This window comes from Gekko japonicus, unplaced genomic scaffold, assembly GCF_001447785.1.
Source record: "Gekko japonicus isolate JY-2015 unplaced genomic scaffold, Gekko_japonicus_V1.1 scaffold1346, whole genome shotgun sequence".
Taxonomy (NCBI): Eukaryota; Metazoa; Chordata; class Lepidosauria; order Squamata; family Gekkonidae; genus Gekko; species Gekko japonicus.
This window is the reverse complement of record NW_015162521.1, coordinates 10,664-37,150: the sequence shown is the minus strand read 5'-3', so window position 1 is coordinate 37,150 and position 26,487 is coordinate 10,664. Positions and strand designations below refer to the sequence as shown.

At 42.4% G+C, this 26,487-nt stretch overlaps 1 protein-coding gene across 2 annotated transcripts; it reads right to left on the bottom strand.

Moving 5' to 3' along the window:
- Positions 1-11,734: 11,734 nt before the first annotated feature.
- On the bottom strand, positions 11,735-24,560 carry INIP (INTS3 and NABP interacting protein). 2 transcript variants are annotated; one of them, XM_015406229.1, is made up of 6 exons: positions 24,474-24,559; positions 22,175-22,257; positions 16,072-16,174; positions 14,397-14,456; positions 13,921-14,011; positions 11,738-12,662 (listed from the first exon to the last, which is right to left on the bottom strand). In XM_015406229.1, exons 2-6 carry the CDS (start codon positions 22,197-22,199, stop codon positions 12,567-12,569), a joined length of 375 nt encoding a protein of 124 aa, XP_015261715.1. In that variant the 5' UTR covers positions 22,200-22,257; positions 24,474-24,559; the 3' UTR covers positions 11,738-12,566. The 2 variants fall into 2 exon arrangements, with proteins under 2 accessions (XP_015261716.1, XP_015261715.1); XM_015406230.1 differs by lacking the exon at positions 14,397-14,456 and having other exon boundaries at positions 11,735-12,662; positions 24,474-24,560.
- Positions 24,561-26,487: the final 1,927 nt, after the last annotated feature.

Here is a 26,487-nt window from a genome sequence, read left to right as displayed (position 1 = left end):
ATCGCAGTTCCCCGGGGTGAGGTACAGGGGGCGGGGCACATGATGAAGCCCCGCCCCCTGCTTCTGGCCGCCCCGCTTCCGGCCCTCATTCAACCAGGAGGAGGCAGGAAAAGAGGGAGAGTAAGTTGCTTCCTCCCTGCCTCTCCCCACCCCTGCCTGCCTGGGGCCAGGGAGGGCCTTCGCGGGGCTTCCCAGGGGGTGTGGCCTTATGACACACTTCCGGTGATGTCAGGGGTGTGGCATATGCTAATGAGTTATGCTAATGAGTTCCCCTAGCTCTTTTTCTACGAAACAACCCCTGTTTAAAAATATGGCTGGAAGAAAGGAAAATTCCATTATTTTTGAGAAAAATGAGAAAATGGTGTATTTTGTAGGGAAGAAGCAGTGACAAACTGACTTTTTTGGGCTAAATTGACAATGGGGGGCGGGATGACATAGCCATTTATTGCTTGCATCTCAAATTGGACACATGCACTGATATATGTAAAAATCATGAGAGGGAGGGCAGGAAGGGTTGTCTCAGTGCTTAGTTCTTGTGGCCCTTTCTTACACACCCAGGGAAATACTGATGCCACTTTGGGGTCAGGAAGCAATTTTTTTTCCAGGCCAGTTTGGCCGGGCATCCTGGAGGTTGGTTGTCATCTTCTGGGCTCAGTTGTAGTTCTCGGCCCCGCCTGGAGGCTGGCAAGCCTTGCAGAGAATGAAGGGGGGAAAACAGGAAAATGAAAACAATGAGTAAGTTACAGTCACACAATCACTCACACCATCACAGATAAACAGAGAGCATCTCAGAGCAATAAACAATTTCGGATTTCATTAAAAAAATCTGCCACTGACCAAATGAAGAGAACGATTAGGCTGGCAGGCTGACAAATAAACCAAAGAGACATATATTCCCAGAAAGGGACTGAAAAACACCATGGGAAGAAGAAGGCAAAACAGACAAAATGGTTGCTATTACTCAGCAGATCCAGGATGCTCTCTTACATAATCAGATTCACAGAGTGACAGATCAGCTGACGCTGATGCTTCTGGACAGCCGTCTTCCACTGGGGAAAGAGAAAGCCCTTGTCTTCAGTCCTCTTAAGGACACACACATGAATCCAAACACATTTGAAAAATAGATAAATGCAGATTTGAGACACCCTGTAGATCTAGTACAGAAAGGCAAAATCCAGGAAAAAATTATTTTGACCAAAAAATAGGCCTACAAACCCCATGGTTTCAATATCTACAAATTAAAAACCTAACAGAATATTTAGCTGACTTAGGAACGTTCTAAAGAGACATGACGGATTTGGAAAAGATTATACTGGCCTACCCAAACTCACCTAAAGGACTTCGCTCAAAAATTTACAAAATACTTCTGAAGGAAGATAACCTAAATAAATTAAAACATCAAAAACGGTGGGAAGAAAAGCTACAATTGCCCATTCAAGATACCCACTGGAACACTATTTGGGCCTCACCAACTAATAATTCCACTATATATAACATACGTATACAGTTTTTTAAACTAACATCGCGATGGTTACTTACTCCACATCAGTTACATAAAATCAACCCAACCAATAATCCAACTTGCTGGAAAAATTGCGGCCGAATCGGTACTTACCTCCACTGGAACTGTCCAGTGATTCTTCAATTCTGGAAAGACGTGATTACCCAAATTAACTTGATTACTACACAATCACTTTCCTGTAAACCAGAGATTGTGCTCTTGAACTTATGGGATGACGTAATAAAAGAAAATGCCAAAGAACTCACCTCAATGGTATTAGCATCTGCTAGACTAACAATAGTGGCAGCTTGGAAATCTCCTTCGCCGCCAACATTGTCAGCCTGGCATGATAAACTGTGGGACCAATTCGTAATGGCCAAGGTATCAGACTCTATTCAAAGATCGGAAACAATATTTATACCAACTTACTCCAAATTTGTTCATATATGGGCGCCTGTCACTGGGCTCTATTTGTAGCAGGAACTCCTTTGCATATTAGGCGACACACCCCTAATGTAGCCAATCCTCCAAGAGCTTACAGAGCTCTTCTTACAGGGGCTACTGTAAGCTCTTGGAGGATGAGCTACATTAGGGGTGTGTCGCTTAATATGCAAAGGAGTACCTGCTACAAAAAGAGCCTCAGTTAGGGTTGCCAAGTCTGGGTTGGAAAATACCTGGAGACTTTGGGGGTGGAGCCAGGAGAGGGTGTGGTTTGAGGAGGGGAGGGGCCTCAGCATAGTACAGTGCCATAGAGTCCACCCTTCAAAGCAGTCATTTTCTCCAGGGGAGCTGATCTCTGTCAGCTGGGGATCAGTTGTAAAAGCGGGAGATCCCCAGGCCCCACCTGGAGACTGGCAACCCTAGCCTCAGTATTAAATTTCATGTCAACACAGGATTTGCTTCCTTCAAATCCAATCTACCACAAATGGTTATATCTGTAAAACACTTTTAATTCAGACCAATCGCTGGGAATTTCACCCAATGACCAAAACCTCTCTAACATCAGATATACTATGGCCCCGTTCACACAAAGCATTTGCCGCATTAAAGATACAGATGACAGGCGGATTTTCCGGGCGCGATCACACAGCAACATCTGGGAAGTGTAGTGCACCCGTGGCTAACCCGTGGCTTCGTGCTGAAGATACGGAGTAAAAAATGAGTACTTACGATGTACTAGTTTCCGGAAAACGCGGGGCAAGGGTGGGCGTCTGCACAGGATGCGCACAAACGATCATGCGCATGCTCACCTTTTGGTGAGAAAACAAAATATTCCCGTTTGCCACGGAAACGGCGCCTAGCGATTGCTGGTGTGATCGCACCGTGCCACATCTTTGCCGCGCAGCAGGATAGCCGTGTGATCGGCACCTCACACCCTAACCACGGAACCTTGACGGGACGTGTGATCAGGCGGCCGTGCGTTATTTTGCTCCGGGGCAAACAGCCACGCTTCCCCCCGCATTTTCCGGCCTGTGTGACCGGGGCCTATCTTAAGGTATTTTAAAGGTCCTCTTTTAAAATTTTATTGTTAGTTATAAAAAAACACTCTAAGTTAAGATACGTTAAGACTGTTGACTGAATCAACCATAACTGTAGGAATGAAATGTTCCAATGTACTTAATATAATAAAATAAAAAGTTAAAATAATAATAATAATATAAAGGACACATCCACACTGCCTGCTTAAACTGATTTAATAGTATTTCCCTATCTTCAATGAACCCTTGGAATGGGTTTGAAGATTGCTAACCGAGATGCCTCAGCAGCCTAGCCAGATTATAGTTCCCAGGATTCTCTGAGGGAAGTCCTGCTCACAAAACTGACTTAAAATGATGTTTTAGCGTCAGTGACCCTTCCCTATTTTATCTCTTTTTGTGGAGCATCAACTTTTGTGCCTGTTTGCTGAAGTGATGTGAGGTAGGATGAATTACCTGATCAGGTCTGACCTATCGTATGAAACAGGACTTCAGTTTTAGAATGAGAATGCTTACAGTAAAAAAGGCCAAAGCAACAGAGAATCAAGGAAGCTGTGGAGGTTTTATAGCCACAGTGCTACAACTTGCGGTGAAAGCTCCAGTTCATAGATATTTCTGCAAATTGAGCTTCAGAAGTTGTCTGCAGCTATGCCTCATTTTCCTCTAAAGCAGGGATCCCCAACCTTTTTGAGCCTGGGGCACCACTGGAATTCTGACTCAGAATGGTAGGTGCAACCACAAAATGGCTGCCACAGGATACGGAACCAACCACAAAATGGCTGCTGCAGAAGACAGAGCCAAACAGACAGAGGAAGTGCAGGGGAGAAGGGGGGCAATTAAAAAAATAAGCTGGGAAAGAGGAGTGAGATGGAATAAAAGCAACATTTTGGTGTCAGCTGCCACTGAAACAATGTTATTTTCATCTGCCCAGCCAATCACATGCCCTGGAGGGCAAGTGCCCTACCTGACTCCACCTACTTTCTAAAAACACTTGGGGGGGGAGCCAGCAATGATGTTGGCAGGGACCATCATGCCTACAGGCACCACACTGGGGACACCTGTTTTAGAGACTTGTAACAAAAACTCAAATGGTTAAATAAATTAATGTCTCTAAGGTGCCATGAGACTACTTTTGGTTTTTTAGGAGACAGAGGATGGAATTCACAATATGTACAACTGATATTTGTGTGTTTATGTATTATCACTAAAAACTAAGAACAATAAATTTTATGCCTTGAAGTAATGAAAATTCCGAATGAACTCTCTCCCTTGCATAAAGGCCTTGTTACGTCATATCTCCAGCTCCTCAGTCCTTTCTGCTCATGTTATAAGTGTTTACGAAATACAGTGCCCAAGGGTATGTTTCCAGGGGCTAGAATATGGAGGACAAACGTACCTAGAAGCTGATGCATACATCTGGGTTTTGTAGTTTGGAGGGCTTCTTTTTGCAGTGCACAATAGATCCAACACAGATTTTTATACCTGGCTCCATCAAATGGTATGGAAAGTGCTTGAACAATTTATAGGAAGAGCCCTTCCAAGGGCTGTCCATCAACCAATGTGAGTGGTTCCAGGCATGGCCCCCCTTTGACATTGCATGATAATTGCATGTTATAATGGGCTCACCTTTTTCTGACAGTTAATGATAGTGAAATATTACTACTGATTTACGTGCATCAGAGTTCCTATCTTCCTGTAGCTTTGATTTCCTGAGGGTGTCTCCACCCCCTCCCCTCTTTTCAGTTCTTTTACCTCATCAGAATACAAAAAGATCAGAGACATAATTACATTTCTGCATGTAAACAGCAAATATTGTAGGCTTCAGAAATACCAGTGTTAGTTGGTAAATAATGAATTACACCCCAGCTAGGAGAGATCTGACAATGATTCACAAATATACTGGCTTCATTCCTAATAAAAGCCTTTTCCAGTTTTCAAAGGATGACATATTTATGGTGAGACTCTAAAATGCAGTTTGTAATTCACTGTTAATAATTATTTACAGTTGTTTTTTTAAAAATCTGAACCTAGCATAGCTGTCAAATAGGAAGATTTCACAATTTATGGTGGGCTGTGCGCATTATGCAAACCCAGAAATAGATTAACTTTGGCTGGCTGGAAGGAATTTGACAGTAAATAGATCACAGAAAGGAAAATAGTGTCAGTGAGCGGGGAAAGAAAGAGGCCTAATTTTAAAAATGATTTAAAGATCAAACGAAGAAATAGAATGCAATCCGCTGGGTCACTGAAGCCGGTGTCCTTCATGCAAGAGAAACTATGCGCAGGAGCCTAGTAATTTTTGCATATAAAAATTTTACTTCCGAAACACCTTCACTTTGTAAGCAAAATACCTGAGTTCCACATAGACTCTTGTCAAGACAGTTCCTTGCCACTATCTAGGACTAAAAATGTCCACTATAACGATACAATAAATACAATTAAGAACAATGGTAATGTTATCCATTCAGATGGAGTCATCAGAGGCAGACTTGCTGTTATGGCAACTAAGAAAAGTCCTGGTGGACTGATGGGGCAGCCTCTTCTGAAACCCCACCCAGGGCCAGCTAACTCAAGACCAGCCCAGCTGACTCGCATAACTACTGCCGCATGGTTCATGTGGCCCAGTTCTGCCACGGGACCAGCCAGGATGGATAAGTCATGCCTTTGGGTGGCAGCTGCCACTTTACCTGCCAGCCCAAGTGATGATGCTGTGGCTAATCCAGACGTGGGACTGACTTGCTCTGGGCAGGCCTCCCTATGTCAGGAGCATGGTGGCAGCTGCCACTTTACCTGCCAGCCCAAGTGATGATGCTGTGGCTAATCCAGACGCGGGACTGACTTGCTCTGGGCAGGCTTCCCTATGTCAGGAGCATGGTGGGACCTGGTCTCCCAGCACACTTCTGGGAGTAACTGTTTGTGTAAGAAAAAGAATTCGTGCCTTTGCTTCCATACACAGAGGATTTTGTTTTGCTGTCAAGTCACAGCCACAAGGCAAGTGACATTCAGAGGTGGTTTGCCATTGCCTGCCTCTGTGTAGCAACCCTGGTTGTCTCCCATCCAAGTACTAACTAGGGCTGGATTAGTTATTAGTGCTGGATTTTGTCACCGATGCTGCAAAACCACCAGAAAGTAGGAGGGATAACAGAAAATGAAGAAGGGAGAGATGAAAGGGAAACAAAAGGAGGTTAAGGACCCATCTCTGTAATATTTTCCCCTATATACAGCTTGCTTCCAGATACTAGTCAAATTGACTTTAAAAGCCTGGAATCAGGATGCTTTAGGACTGCAGGTTCACCTGTGAAGCTCCCTGTCACTTGAGATCGGTGTCAATTCAGAGACCTTTATCCACACTGCCTCCTCCTTCAGATGCTTGACAAGCACCAGAGAAGAGGACCCTTTTGGTGGTGGCATCTAGACTGCAGCACTCCTTTCTCCTAAAAAGTTTGGCTGCTGCCCATGCTAGCAAGTTTTTGACACCCTGCTTACCTGTGCTTTTAAATCATGTATAAATGTCTCTACTCTACCAGTTGACATTTGCAGTGTTACGTCTGTCTGTTTTACTGTGTTTTCCCACACAAAGTCATTAAAACTTGTTAGTCATCTTGTTAAAACTTGTTAGCCATCTTAAGTGTCTTAATGAGGCCTATAACTGGCTCAAATAAAATACGTAAACATTGCTGCTGCAGTACTTCTGGATTCGTTCTTGAGTTTTGATAAGTCTGAAACATTAAAATGTTGTCACTGTGTTCCTGGTTTACATCACCCTTGCCAGCAGTCTGAATTCATTCAAAGGAGGGAGATTTGGGGAAAGGCTGAACATTTGTTACTTCCCCTGTTCTGCCTTGTCAGGGCCACCTTGGAGTTGTGTGTGCCATACTCTAGTAGGAGTGAGAACACATGAGTAGCCACACTGGACCAGAACAGCATCCTGTCACACAGTAGCCAACGGGATGCCTCCAGATGGCCTACAAGCAGAGCACAGAGACAAAAGCTTCCACCTGTTATTGCCTCTCAGTACTGTTATGCAGAGGGTTTCTACCTGAATGAGAAGGCTGCATTTAGTCATACTTCTGAGATGTTACTATCCCTCATCCATGTCGCTTGTGTAAACAATGTTGTCCCAGGCTTAAGGACTTGCCCATATATATGCTGCTGCCTCAAAATTGACAAAGTCTTTGCTTGTGCATGCTACCATCACTCGGCACATGCTTTACCAACTGCTTATTTCCACACACAGCTACTTCTGGCCAGGGGGACACTCTGGCAGGAAAAATACAAGAGGCAACTAGAAAGTGCTGTGCTAGCACCAATGTTCCCTCTAAGCTGTGGAGTCTTGTGAGCAAAAATTCTACTTTGTGAGCTACTAGCATTAAAGTTGTGAGCGAGTGATTTGGCTGCTGCAAAATTAGTTTCCTCTGGAGCCATCCTTCCTGAGCTAAGACAAAAATGTGTGAGCCGGAGGCTTAAAAAACTGTGAGCCAGCTCACACTAACTCAGCTTAGAGGGAACACTGGCTAGTACATCTTGCACCTGTGCATACTGTCTCCTCCTAGGCTGCTTTGCTGCCAGGAAGTGGCAGAGATTCCACTGGAAAGCCAAAAGGGTAGGAAAGAGAGTAGATATTATCCTGTGATCTCATAAAATCCAGCCTCTGTCCTGGTAAAAGTTCAGGGTAAAAAGGCATGGGCCATATCAGGATCAGAAGTGTACAACCTTTCTAGAGTATGGCTCCTGACAAGTCAGTAAATTCAGGCACCAAGTCTCTAAGTGAAGTTTCCTTTAGGATTGCATCAGCATATACTCTGGAACAGGGCCTTTTAACTTTAATGGAATGTTTTGAATTATGATTTACAATGAGTAAAAAACAAAACAGGAATGTCACCTAAACTAATGCCCCAATCTAGCAAAGGGGATTCATGCATGGAAGCAGGTTTATAGCTGTGTAGCCAATATAAAGTTCAGATTGTGTAAAAAAATTATTTTCAGGAATGTGTTGGATTGCTGTATGAGATTAGCTCACTAATCTGACTTGCTCAGACACATCACAATAACCCATATTCTCCTCTATGCCAAAGGATGAAATTGCTTAGCATCCCCCCCCCCAAGACTCCCTCTTGTGGCAAAATATTTCAGAGAACAGGAGGACTAGCAAATTACAGCAAATTTAAAACTGGATAATTTGTGTTGGGAGTTCTCTTTAAAATCATTCAAGATTCAGAGAACAGAACCCTAAAGAATACTCAGGAAGTGCTTCACGAGATACCGGCTGGTCTATCAGAAATTTAAAACTGCAAGAACACACACAAGAAATTATAAAAATCAAAGAAAAGCAAAAAGATGACATACATTTAAAAAGGCAACATTATCAGATCAAGAATGCAGAACAAAGAGTTGAAATCCTGGAAACTCAATGCAGATCTAATAATTTGTGTTTTAGAGGAATTCCAGAGGACTTTGGGAGATCAAATTTGGAAAAAAAGTTTTGTGATTTACTTCTGAATGATCTGAAGGTTGAAGAAGACCTCCCTGACATTGACCAGAGTTTTAGACTGAATTCCAGATTTGCATTCAAGAATAAGCTACCTTGAGATATACTGGTTTGACAAGAAAACATGAGAAACAATACTAAAGAACCAAAGGAAACCTCCATTCAAGATAGTGGGAAAAGAAGTGCAGATCTTTCAGGGTTTACCAACAAGTGCCTTAAAGGAAAGACTTTGATTTTTTGAGACAGAATTTACAAAATGAATAAATAAAATATCATTGGAAAATACCATTTGTCATAGAGGTATACTTACCAAAAGGAAGAAAAGTAACTGTAACAGAGCAACAAGCCAAACAACCGGCCAAAGAATTGCAAGCAGAGGATTTACGTAGAGGAACAGAAGGAGAATCTCCAAGTTACTTAAAGCAATTTGCTAGCAGCTCAAAGCAAAGTTTGCAGACCAAAAACTCCAAAGAAGAAACAAGCACAGAAAAGGACAAGTTGGCAACAACATCAGAACAAAAATTGATAAATTAAAAACAGTATCAATAAATATAATGGACTGAATTCCCCTTTGAAACACATGAAAATCTTCAATAAATTGAAAAAACAAAACACCAATATATTATGCTTACCAGAGACAGGAACATATTTTAAACAAAAAATTAGGCAAAGCATATCCTGCTTTAACACAAAATAAAAAAATGTGGATTAACGATTTACATAAAGAATCCACAGTTAGAAGTTGTAGAAGAATTAAGAGATCCAGAAGAAGTCTGTTTTGGAAGAAAGAGTAAGAGAATACTTAAAAGATATCCTAATTGCAAAGTTACATCAGAACACACAAAAATATTAAATCAAACAATAACAATTCAAAAAACTCTCAAGCAATAAAGAATACGAAGGATGAAACACCAGGACCTGATGGATTGACAGCAAAGTATTACAAACATCTTGTAGTATTAACAATACTGTTAGAGAAAGTTATGAACAAGATAAAGGGAAAAAATAATTCCCCCCCAACATGGCAAGAGACACATAAAAATGCTAATGTATAAAGAGGGCAGTGATGCATCGTTACCACAGTCTTAAAGACCTAGTTCTCTGTTGAATGTAGACTACAACATTTTTGCCACGATAATGCCAGAAAGACTAAGAAAATGCATACCAAATCTAATATACTTCGATCAAACAGGTTTTGTACCAAAGAGGTACATGAAAGATAATATATATGATTCATAACAGATGCAATCTAATTTATGAATAAGAAGAAGAAATCAGTGTTTCCATTTCTAGATGCAGAGAAAGTATTTGATAATTTAACATGGCCTTTCTTATTGAATGTTCTACAAAATATGGGGTGTGGTTTTGCATTCTGGAACTGAATGCATAGAATATACTTGAACCAACAAGCAAAGATTTTAATTCATGGGAAATTAACAGAAACAATTTCAATTGAAAAGGAACATATCAGGGACATCCTTTATCCCCTTTATTAACCATACTAGCCATAGAGATTTTAGCTACAAATACTAGACAAGACAATAGAAAAATAAAAGTGGATGATGTAGGGTTCAAAATGAAAACCTATGCAAACAATGTGGTTCTAACAGTCTTGAATCCCCAGAAATCACTGCAATATGTAATTGAACATATCGAAGAATTTGGATCCCTATCAGGCTATAAAATTAAGAGAAAAAAGACAAAAATGATAACAATTTTTAATAAAACAAGATGGAGATTATAAAGAGCACAGAATGCTCAGCAGCTACCGATCCTATTAAATATTTGAGAACAAATGGGACTAGCCAAAATTGTAATCTTTTAAAAACATAACTAAGAGAAAACTTGGAAATCAATACAAGCCGATTTATCAAGATGGAAAAAAATTAAAACTATGTGGCAGGGAAGAATTTCTGTTAAAGGTTTGATGAATATGTAGAAGAGGTGAAAATATGTAATATTGAATATGTAGTAATGACAAAACTAATGATGTAGTCAAAATAGATTAACTGTGAAGTCTGAAATTTAAACTTAAAATGTTGAATACAATCATATTCCAATAGAAGTTAGAACTATAGTATATTACAGGTAATACCTTGAAATTATAACAAAGGGGATGTAAGGGGAAATATTTTCTGTCTTATACATTTTGTATTACACAGTTGTCCTTGACAAACGCAATTATGTTGTATAACCCTGTTTTTCTTTCCCTTTTCTTTTCTGTACTTTCACTGTCTTCTTCTTTATTTATTTATTTATACATTCATATACTGCTCCAACCCCGAAGGGTCTCTGAGTGGTTTACATACAGGTTCCAAATTCAATTTTCCCCTATCTAAGGCCACATATTACAAGGGGAAGGGCTGCCTACCAGCACCCAGCTGGCAGGGCTTGCTGTTCCTTCTTCTTCCAGGCAGCCTTTTTTTTTTTGGCGTTCCGGCTCTGGTGTCCTGGAGTAGGTCTGTTAGTCCAGCAGCTTCCTTTTTGGCGGGCCCGTCCTGGTGCGCGGTTCATGTCTGCTACAGCCCCTGGCCAACATCCATTTCTGGCTCCGCCGCGCCTGCACCGACACGCCACCGCGTCTTCCACGGCTCCGCCTCCACTGGATTGCTCGATGTTGCGCTCACTGGCCACCAGGGCTTGCTCTCGTCAACCTCGCCGCTTCGCTGCCACCAATCTCTCTGCCGCTTCGCCATTCACCGCCGCTTCGCGATTCGCCACTGATGCTCCTGCCACACACCCCACACAGAGGAGGAGGGTGCCCCCTGCCACCTAAGGGCAGATACCCATTTATCTACTTGCTATATATTACTGCTTTCGAACTGCTGGGTGGGCGGGAGCTGGGACTGGGGCCGGGAGCTCACCCCGGCCGCGGTGGGTTTCGACCCGCCATAGTGGTTGTTCATTGATGTTACAAGCAGGCGTTTTACCGCCTGCGCCACCACTCCTTCTTGAATAAATACATACCCAATTCCACATTTAGGGGTCATTTTACAACTATGCTATCAAATATCATCATGTTCTAGGGGATGGGCTCAAAGGGAAAGGGCAAGGCAAAGCAGGCAGCCACACAAGTAAACAGGGAATACAAGCCGAATAGAACATCACTGGTATATGAATTCCAGCTTCCTGTCACCATGACCAAAAAAATATTGAAGACTATGATTTGTTCAGCATCCAGTCACTCTCAGACTGCTTCTGTATAGGGACTTCCCAATTTCCCCATCACTGAATACTCTCCCCACCCCCCACCCCCAGTTTTTCTTTTAAGTTTCATAAAATAATGCTGCCCTTTAAATGACTATCATTTATGAACCTTTATATTTAAATCCAGTAAAGTACCTTTGCTATCTGTACAGGCCCCTTGTGTATAGTGCTCATTTAGACCCATCTACTCCTACCTACACCTACACAGAACCACTGATGCCTTGGCCTTGCCCCACCAGTGTTTTGCCACTTGGAGGGCATCCACACATGCTTCTCACCCATCTCCAGTGGAAAAGCATTCTGAAAGTCAAGCTGTTTGTCATCATTCATGGAACTTAAAACACACAGTCATCACCTGATTTAGATAGGCGTGTGAGCCATGACTGAACAAGGGGCTTCTCCAAAGTTCACCTTAGCCATCAAGGGGGCAAAAAGAAAAAAAACACCACTCCTCTCAAATTTGGACTCCTATCTGGAATACGGGTATAACACTAACCAACTTAAAAGGATGTTATACAAACTGCTGAGATGGCATACATTTACTAGGAAGTCTCTTGTGCTGTGTCAATGTCAAGTGTGATAACATTGCTTGTTGAACACATGTGGTATATTCAGGGGAAAGAATGAGCAAGAAGGAAGAACCAAGACAGAAAATTCAATCATGTTATTAGCGTCATCCAATTTTCAGACTACAAGGTAGTTTAGAACTCAAAATCGTTTAATGTCTCTCCCCCTCCCTTTCAAATTGTCTGGTTCAAAAAGAGAAGACAAGTACGTCCAGTTTCAAGTCCTTGGTTATTTTCGCAAATCACTACTGACGACTTGGGAAGGGGAACAGCAGCAACACTGGATACACCTTCAATGGCCTTCATTCTAAGGACTCCAAATCAAGTTTTCACTCTAAATCAAGCCGTGGCAATACAGGAAGAATAAGATTTCCAAATGCTGAGTCCTGGGTGATGAAGTATCCCGAAGAATGTGCATGAGCATGCTGGAAAAGGAGAAATATATATATATATATATTTGGAAAAATGGCAAACATTGTTTTTTACCTGCTTTGAATATGCCCACTGCCATTCCAGCTAAACTATGCATTAAAAGTGCAGCTTTTGTTTAACGTCAAAGGTGGCACTCCTTACACTCAATCAAGCTACTGGAATCCCATTGGCCTCCTATGTTTTTTAAACAGCCTGACAGTTTACTTGATTGCAGGATCCATAATTCCATGCAGAAGGCAAACAGAACTGCCAGACACACAGACTGGAATCCTAATCTGTTTACAGGGCTGTCTTTTAGGTTACTGCTGCACCCTCTGCTGCTGGAACTCCCACATAACGGGTTGCAGAGGAGAGAGCTTTGAGGTACGCGCCACACCTACACGAGAAGTCACGTGGCACATGACAACCAGACACAGATGCTATTCTGGATTCTGTGTATCATCACACCATTGCTGAGTTTGGCAAGCAATGTCATCCATATGCAGGTTCTAAGTTTTCGTACGGTATTTATTTTATTTTATAATATTAGACTTATAGCACGCCCTCCCCACATTGTAGGCTCAGCCGGGTACCAACAAATAGGTCTGCAATTAGCGCAGACATACAATTAAAACATATTATAACAATCCATTAAAATCAATAAAATCACCAGCATTAAAACAACAATGTGCCTCAACAGATGAGAACATGGTCCCAATCCAGCTTCTAGGCTCTGCGGTCACTGGAGGGAAGGCCAGACCAAAATGGATGCCTACCGCCTCAACTAAAAGCCTGGCGGAGAAGCTCTGTCTTGCAGGCCCCGCGGAACTGTAATAGGTCCTTCAGGGCCCTGATCTCATAAGGTAGCTCGTTCCACCAGGCAGGGGCCAGGGCTGAAAAGGCCGTGGCCCTAGTTGAGGCAAGTGGGACAACCCTAGGGCCAGGGACTACCAAGAGGTGCTGGTTCGTAGAATGCAATGTTCTATGGGGCTCATATGGGAAGAGCTGATCTTGAAGACATGCAGGCCCTGGGCTGTATAGGGCTTTAAATGTATGCACTGACACCCTGAAATGGATCCGGTATTTGATAGGTGGCTAGTGCAGGTCACGCAGCACTGGGCGGATATGTGCCCAGACAGGTACACCTGTCTTTGCTCCCAGCACATGAGGAAAGGTACTCTAGGGACCACTGCTTTTGACATATTAAAATAAGGCCCCAAGGAAACCTGCAACCACAGTTGATTTGGGTCTGCTTCATCCAGGACCACTTACCTGCAAGGCAGCCTTCTGCTGTGCTGCAATGTGCTGTTGCTCAGCATGATCACGAAAATCCTTATTAAGGGAGGATCTAGTGAGCGAGATGCTGCAAGCAACAGGGGGGAAAAAAAGAACCCATGTCATACGAATGCAACAAAATCTAGCACCACCACAGGACTATGGCCAGGGTGGGCACTGCAGAGCCAAGAACGTCTGCTCTGAATACAAGATTTGGATTTTTGGGAAACCTGACATGCAAGATGGTGGGCAAGCACCAGATGGACAAGTTCTGCTCAGGGACACTCGCTCCAGCGATGGCAGGTTAAGTCAAACAGGAAAGATGCCCGAGCCCCAGTGTCAGTCAAAGGGAAATCAACTGGAAGGCATGCAGTAGAATGACACTTGGCCCCCCAAGCTCATTTGTGTGTCTTGCCAGTGCCACCCAGTGACTTGCCTAAGCGATACCTGAATAAAACAACAGCACTACTAACCAGGGGTCCATAGTCTTCATGATGGGGAGTTCATATGTTTGGTAGAGTGGCTGCAGAACTCTGTATGCATGAAAAGAGTTTCCCATTGAGATCCAACCCAGACAAACTTTGTTTGTAGCCAACATGTTTATACAGTACATTTAAAAAAGCACCTGCACCACCAAGAGCAATAAGATAAAAGCTCTAGACCAGGGGTCCCCAACCCTTTTGAGCCACTGGACACCTTTGGAATCCTGGCACAGGGTCACGGGCACAGCTATAGAATGGCTGCCACACGAGGCAGAGTCAACCAGGAAATGGCCACCACCATAGGTGCAGCCAATCACAAAATGGCTGCCACAGGAGGCATAGCCACCCTACAGAGGAAACACATGCAGGGAACGATGAGTGATTTTTTAAAAACACCCTGGGACAGGGAAGTGAGATAAATATTAGTAACACTGTAGTGGCAGCTGTTGCAGAAACAACATTATTTGAATCTGCATCGCCAATCAGATCTCCACTGGCTACTCAGAAGCCCTGCTGGGCAGCAGTCCCAACTTGGTGGGTACCAGGAAAGGTGTTTGGCAGGTACCATGGCACCCCCATGCACAACGTTGTGGACCCCTGCTCTAGACTAACACTTGAGGAAAAAAGAGTCATATACAGAGTCATTCATTTTTGCATTTTAAGAGAGAGTTCCTTTGTAAGCTCACAGATTTTCATTAAATCACAGATTGTTATGCCAAAACTATGCAAAGCATTTGAAGCTAGAAAGAGAGACGATGGGTAAGGCAAAGTATTGAGGTCTGAGATCCTGCTGCTCTCAACATTCTTCAAGAAGTACCCAAAATTAATGGCTGTGCATTCTCTTTGGGAGTCAAGAACAAGCCATGTGTCATCTAAACCGACTGGGATCAAGACCTCATGAACTCATTAAAAATAAATACTCCTGTGAAACATGCAATGTACATATTTGATGGTGACGATACAGGTGTGCGACCGTGTGTGTGTGTGTGTGTGTGAGAGAGAGAGGTGTTTAGTTCTCATGCTATTATCTCAACTCCTACCTGAATTAAAAAGAAACAGTGCAAGAAAGTTTGATGACTGTGCAATTCCTGCCTTTCTGTAATGTAGAGCACTCTGGTGTTTTTGCTTCAAGAGATTCACCTGGCCACTGTTCTGAGAACTGCTCATATGTCCACTAGACTGACCACCACAGAGGGATCATTTTACAACTCCTATGGGATCTAGATTGCCACTGCTGAAGTTGCTCCATCAGGATTCATCTACATGCTTAGTTTCAAGCCCTCTTGTTTTTGGCCGAAGGATGCACTTAGTGTTAAGATTTTAATTGTCTTTTATTGTATTCCACCTACTGTTTTACTATGGATTTCAGACTGTAGGCAGTTTGAGGAGTGAATTTTTACTTTAAAAGTGGGGTAAAATAAAACACATTTTAAAAACGAAATGTATCCAAGCTCTCCTTTTCCAAAGCAAAAGGGAAAAAGGTGAAAGACTCAACAATCACAGTATGTGTGCTGGCTGTCCCAGGAACAATCAATGAGCAGCTCTCATAAAATGACGTTGTTCCATTAGATATATGTATCACTATATGAAAAAGCAACATTTAATTTTTTGCTTTGATCAGAGAACACTGCTGAAATAAATACGCAGTTCTCCGCATGTACAGTACCTGGCTCCAGGATGATTGGTGGAAGACTGGTTTTGCATCAGTAGCTTTCTCTTCTCCTTGTCTAGCTCAGCCAAGATTGCAACCCTGTTTTTATTCTGAAAGCCTGACAAGAATGAGAAAAATGTAAATGACGGTGATGGGCTTTATTTCTTCAAACCACCCCATAACCTCACTGGCTTAAAGCCTCTTCGTAGTACATTAGGATGAATATAAATGAGGAATATATTAATCTTCAAAGCTGATGAGCACCATCCTTGAAGTCTAACACACACCCTTCTCTCTTTTCTTCATTTATAACCTGCAGTGGTTATCTCTGTTTTTTCCTTCTTTTTCATACTATATATTGTACGCTGGTCTTAAGACCGTAATAATAAAACTAATAAACCTGCAGTAGCTTCCTAACAATATTATGAATAGCTATTAGAAGAAGTCTTTAATCTTGAGCAAGGTTTGCTTTGGGAAGCTGATTTCAAAACAAGCAGGCTCCTGGCACACCACCACCAGTTCCTTCCCCTACAAACACAGCTTTCTGCATTATAAATATTACGTTCTGAACAACAAGAGGAAGCAGACTCCCGAACTTGTTGTATTTTAGACATGACTCCATTCATTGGGATTTATAGTTCAAAAGACGTTTTTATATATGGGAACGGATCTGATACTAAATTATTATGTTATTATGACTGTTGATGTATGTTGAAAACTTTGTCACTGATTAACTGGCTGCTTTGAAATTTTGGATTCTCGGGACTTTTGCTTACTGTTTTGCAGTTACTGTATATGTTATAAGTTATACTTGATCTTAATAAACATTTTAAAAACCAAAAAATAAAATAAAAATAAATACATATTACATTTGACAGACAGGAAGCAACTGTGTTCAGAATAATTTGTACAAGATGTGGTCAAATCGGGGTCCTTAGTTTATTCTAGCAAAATTCAGCTGAAAACTATAGTACCAATATTAGAAATAAAAGCTCGTTTGCATGCATGCTTTTGTGCCACCTACAGGACTAGTTAGGACCCTGAGAACTATAGATTTAAAAATAAAACAGATTCCAGTCCCCACAGATAAGTTTGAGAATGTAATGGGGGGAAACAGAGCAAAATGTTGTGAGGGTTAGACAGAGCGTTAAACATTGTAAGAAGTTTGTTTTTGAACTCTGATTGGGCTTTGTCCTCCAACTCTGCACAACTAACTGTGGAGCCTTCCACCAGAGAAACAGCTTCATGGGCTGGAGGAAGGCCAGGTGCTTAGCTGAGAAGTGTAGCAGGATACAACCCATTCTTTGTCTGATTGCATTTCAAGCTGTTTCAGGAGCTGCTTCCAGTGTGTCACATTTGAGGGTAACACGTGTATCCATCACATACAACACCAGAGAGATGCAATTTACCATGAAAACTGCGTTGACTTCATGTAGCTGCAACACACAACTGAACTGTAACTCCAGCTCAGAATATACTTCTGCCTTGGCCCGCCACATACATTACCCATACCTGCTCAACATCTAGGAAAACAAAGACTCCAACTGACATAACTCAGTGTACGCATTTAGCCTGTAATTGTTTCAGAGATATTACTGGGGGGAACAGCTTTCAGCGCTGCACCAGGATAAGATGGCAGCACTGCAAGTGGGTGTTTGAATAACTACACACTGACTGTGTTAAACAGTAGGATAATGTTTTCAATTTAATGTTTCAAAACAAGCCATCTCTTCTAAGGATGCTTGTACATTCTTACAGCCCAGTCAGCAGCGAGTGGATTTTTTACATGGCACAGTATAAGAAATGAGGGTGTGGTTCTAATTTGGGCCTAAAAACAAAGATTGGGTGATACAGGATGGCTTATTAGATCAAAGTTGACAAATTACTTAGACTAAAAAAAACTACTGGCAGTCCGAAGTGTGATTTAAATTCTGGTCTTGTACGTATTGTTAATAATTGTGGTTTTTTCTGCACGGTAAGCCACCTTGAGTTCCGCATGGTAGAAAGGCAGCTAAATGTCTTAAAATAAATAACAGAAACCAGATATTCAATACTCTTGATAGCCAAAGGTAGCTCGGTATTATAGCCAAAGGTAGCTCTGTATTATAAGCCATATATCTCAATGCACTGTTCAGTAATAAGATCCTTTTTATATCCTCTGCGAGCCAATCACAATCAGTACTGGTAGTCTAAAACCTTACTGGCATGTGGTTTTCACAGAGTCAGTGTATTATGGAGCTGCACAAAGAACTCGTAGCAGATGAGCACAGAAAAGGATGCTTGAGGCCACTAAGGTCATCTGGATATCGAGATAGTCCTTCAGTTCATGAAACAACAACCTAGATAATATCTGTGTGGGGCTTCTCCTGCCCTGGCCTACTGCTCACTCCTCTGTCTTACCACCACACCTCAGTGAGAAGAGGGGAGGGGCCTGCAACACCGGGATCCTCCTCTCTACTGCTCCCCACTGCTCCGAGCAGGATCAGCTACAACATCCTTGGCCTGCTTCTGGGCCCTCTTTAGATTGCCAGGGGGATGCCACGTCCTCTTGGCCATTTCCAGCCCACCCGTGTGACTACGAAGCACTGGGGACTGGAGGAAAGTGCTCAGAACCTGCCCTCACCCATGCCAGGTGCCTTTCCAAAGTACCTGTCTGCAGGGCTGCCTCTTACTTCAGAGGCCAGCCCCTGCCTGCTCCTTAGAGCCCCCCCTCCAGAGGCCTGCTGGTTGCATCGTTCCTCAGGACCCATCCCTGCTGCACTGCCCCCCCCCCCCGATGTACTGTGGCTTGGTTGGGTGGCACCAGGTCAGCCTCACTCCTGACCCTGCCAAAGTGCGGCGCAGTCAGCAGGCTGCTTTATTACACCCTTGGCATTCCCCAGCAGCTTGCTTTGTGCTGAGCAGTGGAACACACGGCAGCCTTCAACGATCCCCTTAGCAGAAGAGATCAGCAGAATAAGCCTAAAGTAGGGTGTGCTTTGTGCTAAGAGGAGGGGAACGTGAGTGCGTCTGTTTCCTGAAAAGTCACTGAACTAGAAAGGCACATGTGCTAATGGTAGAAAGATCCCCATTTGATGCTTGAACATCCAATTTTAATCCACTGTTCAGGACAGGTATCCAATAGGATACAGATTATCTAAGCAACATATAAACCAATTACTGCACCATTTATGATAACTTAATTGGGCCTTCTGCAGTCACCATCAGCAAGCCAATTCCCGATCACTTGCTTGTGATAATTTACATTCTGATGTGTTCTCCCAACACGTTCTGCAACAATTAAGCTAAATTCATGTTGCTCATTAAATCCCCCCTGAATTATTAAAGTAGTATGAATATTTTACTTGCCTCTGATAACTACAACCACATATACAGAACAATTTAATATGTACAGTGGTTTATGGATAGAGAGCCCTTAGGGAAATCGGCATATAGATTAACCTTCAAATGGGAGGCTTTGCATTAAGAGCGGCACTTTAAAATATAGCAGCTGTGTTTGAAGCCCTGCTTTCCTTCCCTTTCTGCAGAAAAACAAAACTCTGAAATTCCCCATAGTTTTAAGTTAGGCTAGTCTACTGAGGATAAAAGGAACATCTTGCAGAAAAGCAAGAATTGTTCTTTCTAGACACTTTCCAATGGGAACCCCCCCACACACACACAAATCCAGTCAATGTTTTTATCATATGTACTTTGTGCCCATCAGGAAGAGAACAGGTCATCAAATCTCTGACCAAGGGGTGGACAGATATAGACTTTTTGTGAGAAGTCAGCTACACAATTCAAGAGTACCATACAGTACAGCCCTTTCTAGTATGCAGGTGGGGAACTGCATGTTTGAATGCGCATTTGATCACTGTAATACAGTCTGCATTGGGCTGCCCTTGGAAACTGTTGAGGAGCTACAGCTGGAGCAACAAGGGCGGATGCCCCTTGGTGACCCTATTAAGCTGGCACTGGCTAGTTTCCGGGCTCAATACAAAGTGCTGTTTTTGATCTTTAGATGCCTAAATGACTCTGGCTCAGAGCATCTGAAGGACGTTCTCCACCCATGTCATCCAGCCCGAGACTGAGGTCTATGGCCCCTTTCTTCTGGGATGCAGCCAGAGCCTCTTCAATTGTCACACCCCTGCCTGAGCAACTCCTTCCCTAGGGCCCAAGAGCAGCCACATTTCTGAAGACCCTTCCTTTCCGAAACGTCTTCAAGCTAGATTGATGGCTACTGCTCTGTATGGAGGGATCTTTCTGGTGGGTCTGCTATAACATGCCGGCATGCTGTTGTCATTATGCTGATTTCAGTTTAATTTTATTAATCGTGAATCATTTTAATATACTGTCATTGCAAACAGCTTTGGGGACCATGTTTGGTTAAAAGCTGATTTTAAAATGCACTAAATAATAATGTTCACCTGCATTAAAAAAGAAAAGGGGGAAAAAAGCAAGCTGTGTGTGGAAAACTAGCCTGGCAAGAGAGAAAACAAGGTAAGACTCCCTGTCCCCAAGAGGGTATTTCTTCCACAGATAGTTGTTTTTATGAGACGGAGGACTCAAAACATGCAATTTCTCCCACCTGCCATCTCAAGTGTTACTATCCTCAATCATATCTCAATAGAGGGCTTTCTAGGCCTGCTAGCTACAGGGAAAATGGGAAAAAGATAATTAACTGGATAAGAAGACCCTTTGGTATTAATCTTCTGCTCAATCCCAAAGTCATTTTATTGGCATTGTTACAACTGGCAAGAAGCCAAGAGCAGGCATTAAATCTATTGTTTATTAGCTCAAGGCAAAATTGTTAATTGGTAGACTTGAGAAGAAGAAAAAAAGCCACGATTAAACTTCAGGCTAATGAAAGTTTGGAAAGGAGCAAACATAATGATATTATCATACGGATTTATACTTCAAGAGGATGAATAACAAATCTAAATGGATTAAAGCAGTAACAGTATATGGTAAATTTCCCTAGTACGGTGACATATTTAACAGAATGGAAAGAAGGCCAGTATATCACAAGGTCCTTATGGGGGGTGCAGTATGTATCTGTTGAGCATTATTTTGTCCCAGAATACACAAGTGGAGTCAATTAAAACCAGCCCAGCTCCTTCATCAGCAGTATCCCACCCCAAGTTCTGTTCCTTGGTCACACTACAGTGGGACAGAACTTGAAATGTTTGTCAGAGGATCACTTAGTGTATTTTTGTCTAACTGCCAAATGTAATCTTAAAGACCAACTGAAACAATTTTTAAAAATCACACTGGACTTCCACTGTAATGGTTTCTTCAGTGCAGGACTCTTTTTATCCAGATATTCAACTTTGTTCCTTAGTTTTAAAGCACTCTGAAGGCCTTTTAACCTGGTTTATGGGGGAGGGGGGAAAGACTGGTTTCTCCCTTTCACCTACCTTCCTGTTCTCCCCCTTGTAAAATATGTGTTAATTGGATTTTTATGTGACTTTATTATATTGTGTAAGCTACCAACTGTGCCAACTGCAGTTTATTATTTTATGCAAAGCACTCTAGGCACCAACTGGTGGAGCCGTATAAATAAAAATTATTAGAATTAAATGCCACAGTGTGATGGCTTGTGAAGGACACAGCTGCTGAACGCATGTCCAAAGACAGGGATGCTGGAAAGCACCCACAGACCATATTAATTCAGAATGTTATTTGCATAAAACACTATTGCCTGTGATTTTTTTTTTGAAGGCAGAAAAATCACTGGCCTCTAGTCACGTGTAACTAATAGCATATGCAGACCAGAGAGTGATGCAAATCAAAAAGCCATAATTCAGACAGTTCAGACTGGGTGATCACTGCTAAGCAGAGGGGAAGGCAACACAAACTGCCTTACTAGATCCGAACGTGCCTTCCCCTTTGCTGTCAACTCTTTTGAATTGAATCTGCTTGTTATCATTCAGGTTCAAAATCGCCATGTTAAGCACTATTAAAACTTAAAACACTCTCAAACCTAGAACTTTCCTAGTGCAGAAGAGCTGAATAAACTCCTTCTTAGGATGTTTCTCTTCTTTTTTTTGCCCATAAGAAAAAAAAAAAGGGAAGATTACACAGAATTTCACACAGTTCAGAAATCAAACCATGGGATGTAAGAAAGATTACCAGTTACCTTGTCCAGGAGGATTTGAAGCCATCTTGGGTACTGTCAGCCTTAATTTTATCAGCAACAACTGCAACTTGTTAAAGGAAGAGCTTTAAAGAAACCCACAACAACACAAGTTAACATAAAGCAATCCAATACACTGTGATGAGTTAATATATTTCTTCGATGCCTTCCAGAGCATGACGAAAGCTTACAAAATTGTTTTCGATCCGACAGGGCAAACAAACACACACAAAGACCAACAGAAATCTGGGTGGCAGTTCTTCAACCCAGCTGATCAGAAAAGTGGTTTCTGAGTTGAGCATGTTTGCAGAATCTAGTTTGTTTCTGTTTCCTTGATAAGAAATTTGGATTTTCCAGACTTTCCCAAAAACAGCTACTAATCAAATGGTACAAACAGGGTATCCACTGTATTTTTAACTAGCTCTGACCCAATTCTTCTGACATAAATCCAAAGCAGAGTTACACCCTTCTTAGCCCATGGACTTCAAAAGGTGTAACAGTTTTAAACTTTCACTGTGAGAGTGAGACACAGAGACTGAACAGAACAGAAAGCTTTTCTTTGCATGGTTACCAGATGGAAAAGGCTTCCTCTGTTAAATCTGTCTCAGGTGGCTGTTAAACAACCAGATACAGGAAGTGTGCTGCCCCAGCAGAGATTACAATAGTAAAGTATAGGGAACTGCACTCTATATTTAAATTTATAGTGATCCTGGGAAAGGTAGTTCTAGTAACCTTAAGGTCCGCTGGTTAGTAGTAGCCTTTCTGATTGGTTTATACAACCTCCCTTTCTTTTGATACATTTACCAGGGAGAAACTGTTTATTGCCCTCATCCTTTCAGTGAGTGTTTGTAATCTTTGGCTAACATATGGGAGAGATTCAGCTCCTTTTACTACATAAGCCATTCAACAGACTCAGGACTTTAAGGCTCCTATCAGCACCAGGAATGGGAATGTAAGTAAACCAAACCTTTGAACGCTTGAGAGCCAATAAAGCTGAATTTAAATGAGTGGTCAAGTGCGTTGAATACTTAGCAGTCCATGCAACCAGCTCCACAGCTGTCAGGAACTGCATAGGAAGAGTGAAAAGAGTGGGCATGTATCTACATTACCGATTTTTAACTGGTTTATAACCCATTATCTTTCCACGGAGAACTGTAACTATTTAAAGGGGCATAGGGATTTCTATCACAATTTTCCTTCTTGTCAACAAACTACAATTCTTGGAGATAAATCACCATAGTTACTCATAAAACCGACTTAAATGTATAATATAAATATGTCCTAAAATTGCCAGTTGCAAAGGCAAGACATTCCCCAGACTTTGCTATTGTTAACAATAGAGGTGCAAGTTTAAAACACTTCAGTTAATAGATCAGTCAACTAAACCAGCAACATGGCATGTTATATTTCTCTGGAATCATTTCCTAAAGGTACATGATACTGCAACCTTACTGAAGCGAAACAAATCTAGGGCTGGTCCTTCCTGGGATGGGCCAGACTGCTTGGGAACTTTCTGTACACCACCCTGAGCTCCATGATGGGAAAACCTCTCTCTCTCTCTCTCAACTGCCATCACCCAGGCCAGAGACAGAAGGTGCAATAGCCAGCCATCTTTTCCATCATGCCTGAACAAAGAGCTCACTAAAATGGCATTTCAGTTAGTATTTGTGCTAGGTTTTAACTACCATGTTTTGGAAATATATATATATATATATACATACACACATAATAAATTTGTTCATACACGATTTTGATTCCAGCTATTGCAACAGGAAACAAAAATGAAAATACTAAAACCTGAGTCTCCTTCTAACCGTGAAAGAAAACAGCTTTTGCTTGTAAAGCTGTAGAGAGTCTCCTCTCTAAAGCATCCCCAATATCTCACTATGTCACGGCTGTTGGCATTTAGGTAGCATACACATTTATTTTAAACGGAACCAGAGGCAGGCAGAGGCAGCGGGGAAGGGGGAGAAAACGGCTGCAGGACGAAGCGGGGAATCAACGGGAGGAACAGATTTCCTCACCCCAAGGAGATACTCGCAGGTCCTCACTTAGAAACACCTGATACCAAAACAAACACGAAATGGACAAATAAAGCAACTGGCCGCAGACAATGCTTCTTGGGAAGCCACCTGTGCTTCTTGCTTTCGTACATATTTCCCATTTCCCAGCCTCTAGCTTCCTACACCCCCCATCCATCTCTCCCTCCCTCCCTCATTTTTGGGCAATACATATACATTCCCTCCGACCACCCGTTAGCCTTTTCTCCCTAGACTGGATTTCCAACAGAAACACGACTCACCCGCTCGTGACGCCATAAGCGTGCGCCACATCAAGAAGCCCGCCTCCATTACTGCCTCCAAGAGCTTACGGCGAAGGTGGTCGACATCGTCATCTGCCGGCGTTCCTCCCACTTCGCCTATTCCCGCCCACACAGAGATAATGTTCTTCAGTCGCCAATGACACCCACATTTTGATGGGTAGTACTTCTGACCAATAGGCAGCCTCTAGAATGGAAGGCGGGAGAACTAAGAATAGAGTAGAGTCTGATAGGCTGGAAGGGCCTTCCCTCCCACAGTCTTAATAGTGCGAGTACGGCATAGTTGACATCATGGTAGAATGCACCGTCGAGGTCCTTTTTTGATAGGTTACACTGCACGCCAAATGTTGGCTTAGGGTGGTGAATAGTAGAATCTGCAGGCGAGAGCGCGCCTTAGTGGCCGCGCGCTATTATTAATAGCACTGTTATATAAGTATGTATGAATAACATCATATTATACGACTCATCTTATATTAATATTATTGATTTATGGTAATGTTGCTATATATATAAATGATTCTAATATCTGCAGTTATTTGATATAAAGGTATTGTTTATATTTTCATCAGTGATATTTTTATTGCTATTAATAATAAATACTCTGGTTTAGAGTGCTGGACTGAGAGTTCTGGGTTCCAGTTCTCCACTCTGCCATGGAAACTTGCTGGGTGACCTTGGGCCAGTCACACACACTCAGCCTAACCTGCAACATGGTTTGAGCAAATGTCGGATCTAAGGGGATCATCATGAATTCATATGATTTTTACACGGAAAGGAAATAAAACCACCATCATACTGTAGGCCATGTGCTAGTCTATAGGGGGCACCACAAAAATCACGCATCCACAGATTCGTGGCACCACAACAGCGCAAAAACATGATTCCAGAGCACAGATCCTCATGAATTCATATGATCTATATGCTGAAATGAAATAAAACCACCATCATTCTGAAATAAAACCACCATCATTCTGAAGACCACGTAGGCAGCACTACAAAAATCATGCCTCCATGAATTCATGGCACCACAAAAGTGCAAAACCATGGTTCCAAAGCATGGATCCTCATGGATCTTCAGTGTTTTTGTGTTGGGTCACCATGAACTCACCATCAAATCACGTATCATGTCCATGGGCACAGCTTGCACTACAAATGTCATGGATTCACGGCTTCGTGGCAACACCATGAAGCCAAAACATGGTTCTGAAGCATGGATCCTCATGGATCCACACTGTTTTTGCAATGGGACACCCCAAACTCACCATCAAATCACATAACATGTCCATGGCAACAGCTTGCACCACAAAAATCACAGATCCACAGGTTCCTGGCAACACCATTCTGCAAAAAAAAAATGGTTCTAGAGCACGGATCCTCATAGATGACTGGGTTTTTTGTGGTGGGACACCCCAAACTTACCATTAAATCCCATATCATGTCCATGGCCACTATTTGCACTGCAGAATTCATGGATCCACTGCTTCGTGGAAACACCATACTACAAAAACATGGTTCTGAAGCACGGATCCACGTGGATCCTTATGATTTTTGCATTGGGTCACTCCAAACACACCATCTAATCACATAACGTGTCCATGGCAACAGCATGAACCAAAAAATCATGGATCCACAGCTTCGTGGTGACACCATTCTGCAAAAATATGGTTCTGGAGCATGGATCCTCATGGATGCTTGGGGGTTTTGTGTTGGGACACCCCAAACATACTATTAAATCCCATACCATGTCCATGGCCACTACTTGCACCACAGAATTTATGGATCCATGGCTTCGTGGCAATAGGATTTATTAGTATGTTTGGGTGTCCCAACACAAAAACCACAAGCATCCATGAGGATCCATGCTCCAGAACCATGTTTTTGCAGCATGGTGTTGCCACAAAGCCATGGATATGTGATTTCTGTGGTGCATTCTGTAGCAATGGACAAGATATGTGATTTGATGGTGATGTTGCGGTGACCCAATGCAGAAATCATA

Excerpts from the sequence above, each read along its gene's own strand:
- INIP (XM_015406229.1), bottom strand. The coding sequence starts at position 22,199 with ATGGCTTCAAATCCTCCTGGACAAG. Across the intron at positions 14,457-16,071 it reads ACCAATCATCCTGGAGCCAG|AGTTCTGCAGCCACTCTACC; the intron begins GTACTGTACATG and ends TCATGCATACAG. Across the intron at positions 14,012-14,396 it reads ATGAAGACTATGGACCCCTG|CATCTCGCTCACTAGATCCT; the intron begins GTTAGTAGTGCT and ends TGTTGCTTGCAG.